Genomic DNA, 13,698 nt, shown 5'->3' on the forward strand with positions numbered 1-13,698 from the left:
ATATATATATGAAATATTCAGTGATAGTATTCAACTGTTGTTTGTTTTTTTTCAACATTTCCCAACCAATCATATCTTGAGGTAATTTTTTTGAAATTTAAATTTATTTTCTCCATCAACATATTTATTTCCCGAACGTACGAACGTATATTAGATCTGAGCAAATTAACTGACTCATCATCATTTTAGCTTTTCCAAGCGATTGCATGGAAAATGATGTGCAGTGTTTTTTCTTTCCAAAAACTATAACACTTTATTTTGTCACATTAAGCACTGTTATTTGTAATTTGCAAAAATGTTACTGCTGTAAATGATGGGAAATAAAATTCGAAGGAAAGATGAAATTTTGTTTGTCAACAACCATTTTAATAAGTTTGTTGTTTTCATCAATAAAAAATATTTTCCATGAAAAGAGTTATTGAGCAACATGTTGATTTTTCTTTTTTTAAATTTACTGACGATCGCGTCAGTGGTAGAAGGATTTGTAGAAAATTGCAGTATGCTTCATCCTAAATGCACTTTTACGGTAGAAAGAAATACAATATGGTGATTATTTATTTCTATGGTTAATATTTTCTCGCGGGGCTGAGAATTGTGATCAAGTATGCTCATTTATTATTTCAACTTTTACAATTAACAGATTTACATTTACAGGTATGTCCAACGAATGTACATGTCGAATTATACAAGATTCATTTCAAGTTCGTGAAATAAATTAATTATTCAAAATTGGGAGTCAATGGGAATGCACGAGCAAAACGTTTGGCACAAATGTACAATCTCTTAATATTTCGATTTTCACTGGCATGTTCACAAATTCAAATGGCTAATGACCATCTTTACAAACCTCGTCTTGGTCGTGCGGTACTTGATTTTCACAATTAGGGACAGTACAAGGAAAACAGTAATGTGCAATACTGGACCTTACGTCACGGTGGATGAGCGGCTCATTCCATTCAAGGGCCGTTGTCCATTCCGGCAGTACATGCCGAAAAAGCCAGCAGAGTATGACATCAAAGTTTGGACACTTTGTGACGCCAAGACTAGCTATGCTTTTGGAACATGCAGATTTGCACCGTGGCATGAGCATCAGGTATTCGTGAGAAAAATCAGGGTATGCGTGTGGTGCTAGACATTACAGGCGGGTTCAAAGGGAACAGCATTACTTGTGATAATTTCTTCACTTCTCATGAATTAGCAATGAAGCTATTCAAGAAGAAGCTCACCATAGTCGATACCATCATGAGAAGCAAGCCGGAACTACCGCAAGGTGTACTGGTATTAAGGGGGCGAGCTGTGCAGTCGTAGAAGTTTGTACTCATAAAGGAATGCACAGCAGTACACATTCCCAAAATGCACAGGATAATGCTTCTTCTTAGCGCAATGTACAAGAACGCGTCCTTGAGTACCAGGAAAGACTATAAGCCAGAAAGGATTGTCGATTATAAACGCCACAAAAGGTGGTGTGGACAACATGGGTAAAATGATGGCAGCATACACCTGCCAGAGTGTGACAACATCAGTCACGTATACACAAATAACAGCGATTTAATGTGGATACACTACAACCCCAAGTAGAATGCCATCAAAATGTACCAGCATCGCTTGCACCTTGAAGAAACAGGAAAGGCGCTGATAGGCTCAAGTGAAAGTATTGATAGATTTGCTGTAGGCCTGAATGACACCACTCCGCATGAACATTTATTGAACAATTAGTTGTCATTACTTTTTATTTCGATTTCAGTAAAATTCTATTTTAAGTTAATTCACGAAAAATTTTTCACGAAAACTGCAAAATTTCATGGGCTACAGATTTGGTTATTTTTGCGAAAATCGGCGAAAAATTTGTTTTCCAAATTTGGTCTTTTTTTGATTGTAATAATTTTATATTGATAAAAGATTGTATTTACTAGACTATCATCCAAAACCAGCCAGCAGGTGTGGAATAAATTGGCTCTAAGTTTGCGAAACTGCCTAACTGAATACATAGAGAAGTCGCCCATCAGTAAATCTCTTTCAACCGAAGCAGAGACTATGAATTTCTGCACGTGAAATATTTTTGACATCAAATCTGACAAATTTCTACTAATGTATCTTTTTTACGATCAATTGAAGTGAATTTTTGAAATAACTGCTTTAAAATGATCATTAATTTCTGCGAATCACAACGTAAGCGTTGTAAGTGTTTACTTTGCTAAAAAGTAAACATTTCATGGAATGTGGTGCCCATTACGATCTTTTTTCATTTAATAAACTTCCCATTTATACCAAATGTGTGGCTAATTGAATTCACTTTCGCTATGAAAGAACGATGCAATGACGATTTGCATAATTAGCATAATATGTAGTCGCCCAGGGTGAACGTTTATTACAAATGTTATGAAATTAAATAAATTCACAATTCATTTCAAACTATTGGGCTCATGCATAGTATGTATTCGAATCTGTAGAAGAATCCAGCAGTTTGTACGGTGAAACATATTCCATGCTTCACAGAAACTACGGCATATTGTAAAATAATTTTACGATTATTCCAAACAATTATTTGGCAATTATAGGTATGTAAATATTTAATAATCCGCAATTGATGATTTTTTGAGAAATGTAATGAAGTTGCCGGTTTGAGCAATTGAAATTTATAGAATAAAAACACTGGAATATTGCACGAAAAGAAATTTCTAGTGTAATAATTTTGGTTAATTCTTATCTCTGAATTGTAATAAATCAAAAATATACAGTGAACAAGCGTGTTAATTTTGAAAGTTTCTGTTCTTTAAATGAAAATCAGGAACAATTTATATTAAAATAATTTTTTTTCAGGTGAAAACATTAATAGTTTTGCTCTAAATATTAATGGCACCATTCCCTATGCACATTTATTTAACTTTTATACTTCATTCCTTTTTATTTCGACTTCTTTAAAATCTTATTATAAGTTTAACGTTTTTGGTATATCTCAAGAAATACGCAATTAGGTGCTTTGCGGATAATTTTATAGTAGTTATGGAATAATTCTCTACCGCTATAAATCAACTTCTTTAATTTTTAAAGAGAAAAAATTTTTCACGAAAATTGCAAAATTTCATGGGCTATAGACTTGGTTGTTTTTGCGAAAATCGGCGAAAAATTTGTTTTCCAAATTTGGACTTTTTTTTTGATTGTAATAATTTTATATTGATAAAAGATTGTATTTACTAGAGTATCATCCAAAACCAGCCAGTAGGTGTGGAATAAATTGGCTCTAAGTTTGCGAAACTGCCTAACTGAATACATAGAGAAGTCGCCCATCAGTAAATCTCTTTCAACCGAAGCAGAGACTACCTATTTTTGCACGTGAAACATTTTTGACATCAAATCTGACAAATTATTACTAATGTATCATTTTAACGATCAATTGAATTCAATTTTTGAAATAACTGCTTTTAAATAATTATTAATTTCTGCGAATCAAAACGTAAGCGTTGTAAGTGTTTACTTTGCTAAAAAGTAAACATTTCATGGAATGTGGTGCCCATTACGATCTTTTTTCATTTAATAAACTTCCCATTTATACCAAATGTGTGGCTAATTGAATTCACTTTCGCTAAGTAAGAAGGATGCCGTGCTGATTTGCATAATTAGCATATTAGTAGTCGCCTAGAGTTGAAATACATTACAAATGCTTTGTAATTAAATAATTTCACAATTCATGTCAAACTGTTGGGCTCATGCATGGTATTTCTTCGAATATTTAGAGGTATTCAACAGTTTGGACGGTGAAACTTATTCAACGCTTCACAGAAACTACGGCATATTGTAAAATGATTTTATGATTATTCCAAACAATTGTGTATCAATTTTAGGTATGTAAGTTTTTAATAATCCGCAATTGATGATTTTTTGAAAAATGTGATAAAGTTTCCGGTTTGAGCATTTGAAATTTATAGAATAAAAATACTGGCATATTGCATAAAAATAGCTTTCTAATGTGATAATTTTGGAAAATTTATAACTCTGAATTGTAATAATTCAAAAAACTCCCGTGAGCAAAGATTTTTAATTTTGAAAGCCTTCTTAACTTAAATGAATATCAAGAACAATTATTGTTAAAATAAATTTCTTTTTTCAGAGGAAAACATTGATATTTTTGTTGTTAAAATTAATGACACCATTCTGTATGCTCATTTATTTAACTTTCATTTTTATCCCATTTTATTTCGACTGTCGATACGTAGTTATTTCGAATTGGCAATGTGTAACTTCTTCGAAACGCAGCTAGCATGCGTGATTTTTTACGAACGTTGCACTTTTGGTATTTGATATGGGTGTGCATTAAAGTTCAACATTCCTCGGCAATATTTTGGTTTTTTTACACAATCCATTTTTTCTTCATTTTTGGTTTCTTTTGATTAATTCGTAGGATTTTGTTTCAGAACAAGCTGAAATGGAAATAATTCGTTTAATATACACATTTTCTGTGAATGTGTCTTTATATGATGTCTTATTAAAATGAATTTTGAACTTTATGTTCCTTCAACATATATTAATGCCTGAATTTCATAACGTACGCCTTGCATGTCTAAAATTTTTTAAAAAAAGTATCTTTTTATTTGATAGCGTGTAGTTCATCATTCTTTTTATTTGATTAGCTACTGATTGATACCAAACTTGACGTTCTTTGTATTCATTTTCTGTTACAACTGTGAAAATGCGCTTTTAATGCAGTAGTTTGCGATAACAGTCGTATGAAATTGTAATAGAATCAAATAAGTCAAAAATTGATCGCAACTAAATGTTCCCATCCATGATATTTTCCCCAATCGTTAAAGATATTCACTTCAAAGTTTAGTAACAGTAATGGAATATTGCTAGGAAAGTGCAGCGAATTATTCATTGCATTTGTTATAATTGAAAGTAGTATTTCCTGAAATAAATGTTCATAAATTTTGAATAATATGGAATCGATGATTTTCCTTTGAGAAATTTTGATAAAACAACTGATTTCTAAGTTTGACATTTATGAAAGCAATAAATGCAGTATTACATAAAATTTACATTACTATCTCTTCATTTTGACGAATTCTCATTTCAGATGCGCAATTAATCACGTTTCAAAAATTATACGCTTTAAGGATGCAGTAAGCGATAAAGCAAAGTCAAAAACAAATTTTATTTGGATTAGATGATTTTTTTCGCTCATGCATTTAAACGTTTTGTAATAAATATTTACAATATGGCTTTCTTTGCATATTTATTTATTTTCTTTCATTTCAATTTATGAAGAACACCAAGTCTTCAAATCAACAGTCGAAAATATATTGATCTACGTTGTATAATATTACATAGAGGTTGAATAAAAAATTAATAACTTTTATAATTAGCAAAATGTTCGATTGTGATGATGTCATTACGATATTAGAACTAATCGTACAGTGATTTCACCTAGGGCCATGTCATATTCTAATTTTTTGCATTTGACCCTGAACAAACTTGAAGAATGTCATATTAATGATTATTTAGTTTTTCAGTGTGTAGAACAGCAGTCAAGAAGCGCGTTCAGCTCTTCTCTTCAATACCATCTTCAATTTCAAAGTAAGTGATCTTTCATTCCTTGGCTTCTGTTCTGTTCAAATATGCTTCACATCAAACAACCTGTTAATTACAAATGGAGTGTGAACAGTATAGTGCAAAATGAATGTACTATTGAATCTAAGAGAAATTTTCTGAATAATTGATGAACCAATCCATTATCCAACATTTTGTCCAACAGTACCAAGTTTTCTGTGCAGCTTCATTGAACTCCCCAGCTTAGCTTCTTTCCTAAGGTGGGTTACTGAGATCTCACCACCGTATTAGTAATGGTCACGTAACCGGTGGGATTTTTTCTCTGGTTTCAAACATAACTGATGCTTCTTCTGTATTGTCGAATTTCAACTTTTTCACTTCATTATATTTATTTTATCTTAGCGTACCGTGCAACAATTGCGCAATGAATGGCCTGTAGCGTTGTCACATTTCTAGGTTTTGATATATTTTGAATTTTAACTATGATGGAGAATGTTGCGAAAGTTAAAAATTTTCTACATTAAAGCATGGTATTCTCTGAAACTGAATACTTTTGTGCAATATTTTGTGTTTTTTGGAAATGCAGGCTTCCTTTCTTTGTGTGCAATTCCAACTGTTTTAAAAATTGTTGCTTCAGAATTGATCGCAGTGCCACTGAAGTGGTAAATTCTTTAACTTTTAATTACAATATCATTTTATTTGCAATAAACCTAAATAAATTCATCCCAGAATTGTTGTTAATATTCATTAATACTTGAGTGTCTAAAAGGTATGCATTTTAAATGTCTCCTGCGTTTGCTAAACAATCAATTCATGTCGTGGAATGCCCATTATCATCATTATTATTATTTTCAATCTCCATTAATACCTAACATGTGCATATATGAATGTTGATTTATTTTGTTGAATGCTTCTGTGCTCCTGCTGGAGATGGACTTTTAATGTAGCAGTTCCCGGGAAGAATAAATTCTGAATACACATCAAATAATTGAATAAATGAATTGTTTGAATCTATCGAATGACTTATTGCATTGAATTTATTTGAAACTGTTTTAGCAGTGCCCTGAGAACAGTCTTACACTAAATGATGGGCATTTGAGAAAATGTCAAGAACAATTCAAATCTTTCTTGCCTCAGGTTTTCCATTAATATTAGGCCGTTACGCTCTTACTACACCAGAGTCAATGTGATATGCTTTTTATATTGTACACCTACTCTTGTACAACTCTTTAAAATGTGCTCTCTGTGGTTAGCAATTCATTATATTAGTGTGATATGGCTATTAGTCAAGCAGAGTTTTGAATTTTACTCGCCCAAATCATCTATGATTCAAAAATAAGTTATGTTTCATATGTTATGATTGTAGGACTTCAACAATAGGCCATCTGAAAACTAGCGAATTTCTATTTTCTGTTAGTGACATTCATTCTGTGCTTGGATTGATAATTTTTATTAATAAGAATAAAAAATGGAATTCCTTTTAGAGATCCTTTAGAGAAAGTATGTAATAAAATTGCATTGTCTATTACTTAACTAGCTCTTCCTCTTTTTTTATAAAGCTATTTCCCGCCTAAATATTTGATGGTAATGTCTAATATTTTGCATGGCGTGCAGTCAGTATCAAGAATAGGAATTTCAATTTTTTTCACAACTAATTGTAGATTCTAATATGCTATATGAACTTGATGAAATGAATTTTCATACTATTTGCATTGTTCATCACATTACATGCCTTTAAGCAAAATAGCTTTCATTTTAGCAAACAAATTAATAAAAGAACACTTTTAATTTATGCTATTACGCTCTTACTCATCAACAATTAGGTTGTTTTCCCAAACCGAACTTTTCGTACTATCATGCAATATTGCAGAATGTCCCTTTCGTGGTTAGTTAGTTTGTTGGTCACCATAAGAGGAGGTGTGCAAATGTAATCTCACTCTTGCATATCGTCTATAATTTGTAGGTAAGTGATAATTCGGCAATGTGCAGATATTCGATGCTTTATTTACTCAATATGACTATAAATTTGGTTTCTCCGCTATTATTACTAACATTGAAATATTCATATGCTTATATTACTTTTGTTTCTTATAGATGCTGCAGACACACAAGTACCACATCAATACAGCCATTACTGGAGCCTGCATAAAGCAACCATTCATCATTTTGTACATGCTTGAATTCATTTTAATGTTAAAAGCAAGTAAGTGATTCAATAATTATGTGGTTATCTGTTATGTCATTTGCATGAATATTATCAGATAAACAAATGCGCAATAGCCATGTTATAGAAAGTAATTGAAGCTGAATAACAGTGCATGGTAATAATATTAAAATTCATGCGATTTGTTTTTAAATTTCTAATTCCTAATTATTTTTCGAGAGTAGGAAGTGTTGGAAATGCATACGTAACTTTGACAGAGGAAGAAAGACAACGTGTAAGTAAAAGACATTGTTTTACTTGTGTTTCAATCATTTTGAAATTTAGAATTGATTTTGAAAATTTTATGCAACTCTCACTTATGCAAAAAGCCCCTTTCATTGGCAGCGTGTGATAGAAATGCTAATCAAAAATAATAGATAATCTGTCGTTCATTAGCAAGCTAACAGTAGCCAGATATCTACGGTCGATGACAACACAAAATAGGGATGTCGTCGAAACGAAGCAGTCATATTCGTTTATTCATTTTCACAGAAAAATGCACCGGTTACTTAAAACACTATGATCAGATAGTAACGCTGAAATGAATGCGCTAGGAATCATATAGCGTTTGGCTGCCGGTTTAATTATGCCATTTGTTCTCAGTAGTGGAAGATACAAAAAAGCTTGCAAAAAGTCACTGCTTGATTTTGACTATTACTAAGTCTTCAGGAGTCGCAAATGTTTTGGAGTGATTCAAGAGGTCAGTTTGTTTTTATTGTGGTCCTTTAAATGATTTACTGCGCTTAAAACTTTCATCAAGAGAGCTTAAGAACCAAAAATACGGCCACCTTTACACGCTTTGTGGAACGAGATGAGCCATCAGTATCGGCCATTAGTAGATTCTTCGCAGCATATTACTGAGTGGAAAGACAGCAGCGTTGCTTCGAAAGCAGAGCAGTTACGAGTTGCAGTATGTCGAGGCAGTTTTGTTCTTTCGTTGGCGGTTCTTAGCAAAGTGCTTGCTTTAGCTTTGCCACTTTCAAAATCTTTCCAAGACTCTTGCCTTGAAGTATTTTCAATGTTGAGACAATGTGAATTCTATAAGAATGGAGGACTAAATCAGAGGAGTGTTTTCGTGAGATTTGGGAAGCAGCCGAAAAACTGTACGGTGATTTAATACCCCTCCCTCGAAATATATCCAGGCAAATAAACAGATCTATCGATCCAAAAGAAAACGGAATATTACCCATTGACGGTGTGGAAAACTTTTTTGGAGAACGTTATTCAGTAGTTCCTCGACAAATTGCTTCAACACCGCAATAATGCTATGCGATTGAATGCCCTTATATGCCTCGATTTCGATCAGTAAGACTTAAGCCCATTAGAAAATTTGATGGTCACCTAGTAAAGCTATATCGACGACCAAAGCGTGCTACTCAAGTGTGAAATTACACGCTGAAAAGAAATTTGGGAAACGTACATCTTTAACATCATCCAGCTAATTCGCCTGATGCTCTTGCATTGCGCCCAAGTGATTATTACCCGATCATGTCCTTACTCTTACAGATTTTCGTCACTCACCCAATCGACAGAGCCAGCGCAGAACGAAGCTTTACTGCAGTGAAATATCTAAAAAGCTATTTCCGGACTTCCATGACAGAAGAACGACTGAACAGACTTGCAGCAATGTGTACATTCATTCTGACATTTCCATTGATAATGACCTTGTAATAGAAAAGTTCAGTTTCAAAAGGGATCGAAATGTGTCGTTCATTTGAAATACAATTAAAATTATCAATTTGAAAGTTATTCTATCACGTGATTGAGATTCTAATTTTGTTTAAATGAAAAAAACGTCACTAACGGGAAGCCGTGGAAAGGAAGTGAATTTGTGGCGGCTATTGGAAAATTGTATCTGTTAATCAGGTTGACCATTTTGTTGGGCTCACGCGGGAATCTGAAGCTTGGCATAAAATCATCGGACGTCTCCTTGTGCGCAAACAAGTACAAAAGGTAAAAATCACAAACATCATTAAAATATATCTGAAATTCAGGCATGAATCACAAAGCAATAAATAAAAAGTATATGAAAATCTGCAGGTATTAATCAAACTGATGATAGCCGGATTGGCTGTACCACAGCTTCAATGTTCTCAGTGAAATAAATACAAGTCTCATTTAACATAAATGTCGTAATTCCATTATAGGAATATATAAAGCAATAAAACAGATGAAATGAGGAAAAGTAAAAAAAATATTATAATCCTAAGTTAAAGTATATTTCAAAAATAAAATCACGGAATGATAATTAGTTGATAAATTGAATAATTGAAAATTGATAATAATTGAAATAATAATTGAAAATACAGTAATATACATTATTTAAATAACCAAATTAATGATAAGAAGGTTACTAAGTAATAAGCAAATGTTGCACATCCATAGTTATTATTTTATTACAGTGTTGTTCGACAAACGGTGGCGGTGCGTAACCAAGGTGCAATTGCAAGATGCTACATTCAGGTGAAAATTTAATACTGAGACTTATTTTCCTGATAAATTGCAATGAATGCATGCATATTTAAATATTTAAGCAATTTTCAATTTGAAGATGCGTAAAACTTGAAATACTTTTAAAGCAGAATTCTCAATTGCATAAAGTTGAACATTGAAGGTTGTGAAGAAATCCATATTTCAATTTGCTATTTTAGGTAATCGTCTAGATTTAACTGGAGAAGACGATAAAATTTTCAGTTTATACTTGCTTATGGCATTCAATTTCACTTTGAACTGAGCAGGTCAAATATCACTAAGCGTATAGTATTATCTATTATGCAGGACAGAAAAATACCGTTTTCATACAGAAATCGTTTTCAGTTTAATTTTATTATCACTTTGTATTTTTTTTTCTAAAATTTTCACCATGAGAACATCAGATAAATCAAAATTTTCATCTAGTTAATTTTGCTTGGCATACAGCGCAACTAGTGTGCTCAATCATTGTTTATTTTTTCTTGACATCATGTTCTAATTCATATTAGAGTAGCATATCCAACTTACGTAAGCCGGCGTTTACCGCTACGTGCGCAGTGTCTGCCTTTTATGCAAATTGGGCGGTTTGAAAATTAACTTCGTATTAGCAGAGCGCCAGTTAAATTGACTATGTTGACTAACAGAGGCATCGACAGCAATGTTTGCTCGATCTATTTTTGCTTTAAATACTGAGTAAAGTGTGTTCTTAGATATAGAGGAATCTTATCTTTTCAAACAAAGGCGTGGTGCAGTTTCAATTTAAATTTGCATTTCAATTTGTTTGCTTTTGAGCTTATGCGTGACTTGCATAATATTTGTTCAACGAAATGAGGAATACGTTTCATACTTGTTAATCAATAGAAATGAACTTTATGTAAATTTTCCTGAGGCTACTATTAGTTGCTCTAGAAACTCATTTCAAATGATTGTAGGCGAACGATGTGCGGCGAATAAGCAATGGCGTTTCAATACGATGACAGACGAAGAAGAACAATAAAAACGGCTTTGTTTTTTATTTATTATAGCATTATTTCATTAAATTAATTCTTCTATATTTAGATACAGAAGAATTGAAGATGAAAGAAGACATCCAGAAGACGAGGGTAAGTTTGGTAAGTATAATTCTTTGAGTTAGGCTAATTAGCTAAAGTTCACTGAGGAGTTCTTGAGTCTGTAATTTATATAAATTCGAGCTGTAAGTTATCGAGCATTTAATTCAGATGATTGTTAATTAGAGTAACTGAACATAGATCATGAGTATTATTTTAATAAATTTGAGTGGCTTTCCGCATTTGAACGTTTTCATGTCCCATGCCTTGTCGAGTTGAGTTTAGGGTTCATTTGCGGAAAGTGAAATGGTTGAATAATTTGTCGATCATTTCAAAGGACAATTTTTGAGCATAGTGAGTTTGTAGCACTGCTATAGTTTGAGTATTAGAATAAGTAAATGCTTGAGAATAGCAGTGCAAGGATAGGAGGAATGTGAGATAGGGTGGTGTGCAGGAGTTCGACGGGTTACACTGCACGACGCGACCCTAACCGTATCAAATGATCAAAGTCCATATTTTCAAAGCTCACCTCTTCCTCTCCCGGTTGCGGTACCAGAGGCCTGCCGCCTTGCTCGGATCCCAGCAATGGGATCTCAAGCAAGGTTTTTTTTCAGCCCGACCGCCCCCGCGCCGCCCCCCGCCCTCCTGCCCGTTAACGGGGACTTCCCTCGGCGGAGTCTCCTAGTCCCGTGCTGGCCAGAGACCGGTTTTAAAGAGATGACCCTGTCCATTTGTGTGGTAATGGACGTTGTTTGAAATCTTGTGCAATGGGATTTCAACACCTATGTGAATTCGTAAGACGTATCTGTCCTAGAGGCAGTTATGCAAATTTGCAATTGACGTAGTGCCGAGACTCTGTTTCGGTGCCAATCTAGTGGTGATCGTTACTCCCCCAAGAGGAACGGTAAGCGTTGCTATGCGTTTGTGTTATTGTTACGCTGGCTCTGACACTTGGCCAATGATTGACATCAGATTTGCCGTCACACCTTTAACTAGTTCATTTGGCGTTGCACCTTTCATCAGTTTAGGCATGATACATTTGAAATTAATCTCCATGGAGAGTTTCCCCTTATAATCATGCTAAGTAGTTTAAATTTGTTAACATTTTATACATTAATTTATTCATTTAGGAACTTAAATGATAAATAAAATATAATGTTCATTCATCTAATAATTGAGCATAATTATTTTAAAGTAGAAAAGTTTATCCGTTTTTCATTTACATTTCATCTTATAAAAGGTTTTAATTATTCATTAATTTTATAGTGATAATAATATATTTTTAGTATAAAGCAGTTTTTTACTTTAAAGAATGTAATGTCAAAGTAGATTTCTACTTTAAAACAGTGTAATGTAGACAGTTAAAAGGGATGTAATATGGTAAACATTAAATGGGCATAATTTTATTTATTAATTACTTGTGAATTAGCTATTGTTTGAATATAAATTTTTTACTTATGAAAATGTTAATCGGGGTCTCCTTTAATTAGGCAGTGGCAAAAGTAAACTTGGTATAAATGAATTAAACAATTAGCTTAGACAAGGTGCAACGAGTCTAATCTTTTTATAAATAGGAAGTAATCTTCTATAAATAGAATGTCATTAATCCGTAATATGTAGGAAAACAATGTATTAAATATGAGATTAATTTTAATATGCTAATTAGAAAGTTTAAAAGGCAACGTAAATGCAACACTGAGTATTTTAATTTTTAATTAGGTTAAATAACGTCACTCGTAACAACATATTTTAGCAGTGAGAGTTTTTTAATAAATGAATCTTTAATAAATAAATTTACATACAATGTAAACACAAAAGTGGGTCATAATATTTTCTAATTAGGTATAATAACGTCACTCGTAACTACATATTTAGGCAGGGTTTTTTAATAGTTAGAATGTTTTAAATGGAATGCAAAAAACAGCAACTTACAGTAATCAGTTCTATTTGAAAAGATAAGTAGGCATAATACATTAAATCAATAATGATGAGTTGTAAATCATACGGTAAGTATGCAAACATGAGTTGGTTCTGCAGGACAGTACATTAATATTGAGTATCAGGTGTGACGGCAATTTGATGTGCATGAGGCGGCAAGGCTTTGTAGGCGTAACGGTTCACATCTGCCTAGCAACGCACGCCATCTGGTGCGGAAGCTACGTCTTCGGCGGATCAGAATGGCCATCTGGTCCGTCGAGGGTGGATCAGATGGATCCACCCAAGGTCATCTCGGCCAAAATCGTGAGGCCAGCACGTGGGCTAGGAGGCGATGATGCCTTGGGAGTCCCCGGGGCAGGAGGGCGGGGGGCGGCGCGGGGGCGGTCGGGCTGACCGAAAGGCAGGCCTCCACCGCAACCGAAAACTTTTTTTTAAAAAAAATTCACAAAAAAAAGCAACCTTCCCCCCCGCTGAATCGACGAAAACGCGAAA

At 33.4% G+C, this 13,698-nt stretch overlaps 3 protein-coding genes across 3 annotated transcripts; all 3 read left to right on the forward strand.

Annotated features, from left to right (window-relative positions):
- Positions 1 to 907: 907 nt before the first annotated feature.
- Tsp_08133 (conserved hypothetical protein) lies at positions 908 to 1,482 on the forward strand. The gene is made up of 3 exons (XM_003373492.1): positions 908 to 1,093; positions 1,114 to 1,278; positions 1,327 to 1,482. Exons 1-3 carry the CDS (start codon positions 908 to 910, stop codon positions 1,480 to 1,482), a joined length of 507 nt encoding a protein of 168 aa, XP_003373540.1.
- Positions 1,483 to 7,415: 5,933 nt separating this feature from the next.
- On the forward strand, positions 7,416 to 9,418 carry Tsp_08134 (conserved hypothetical protein). The gene is made up of 4 exons (XM_003373493.1): positions 7,416 to 7,433; positions 7,639 to 7,747; positions 8,518 to 8,855; positions 9,254 to 9,418. The coding sequence occupies exons 1-4, from the start codon at positions 7,416 to 7,418 to the stop codon at positions 9,416 to 9,418; spliced, it is 630 nt and encodes a 209-aa protein (XP_003373541.1).
- Positions 9,419 to 9,743: 325 nt separating this feature from the next.
- Tsp_08135 (hypothetical protein) lies at positions 9,744 to 11,573 on the forward strand. The gene is made up of 4 exons (XM_003373494.1): positions 9,744 to 9,787; positions 10,150 to 10,210; positions 11,245 to 11,322; positions 11,499 to 11,573. The coding sequence occupies exons 1-4, from the start codon at positions 9,744 to 9,746 to the stop codon at positions 11,571 to 11,573; spliced, it is 258 nt and encodes an 85-aa protein (XP_003373542.1).
- The last annotated feature ends 2,125 nt before the right edge of the window (positions 11,574 to 13,698 follow it).

Source organism: Trichinella spiralis (genome assembly GCF_000181795.1).
Source record: "Trichinella spiralis strain ISS 195 chromosome Unknown Scfld6, whole genome shotgun sequence".
Taxonomy (NCBI): Eukaryota; Metazoa; Nematoda; class Enoplea; order Trichinellida; family Trichinellidae; genus Trichinella; species Trichinella spiralis.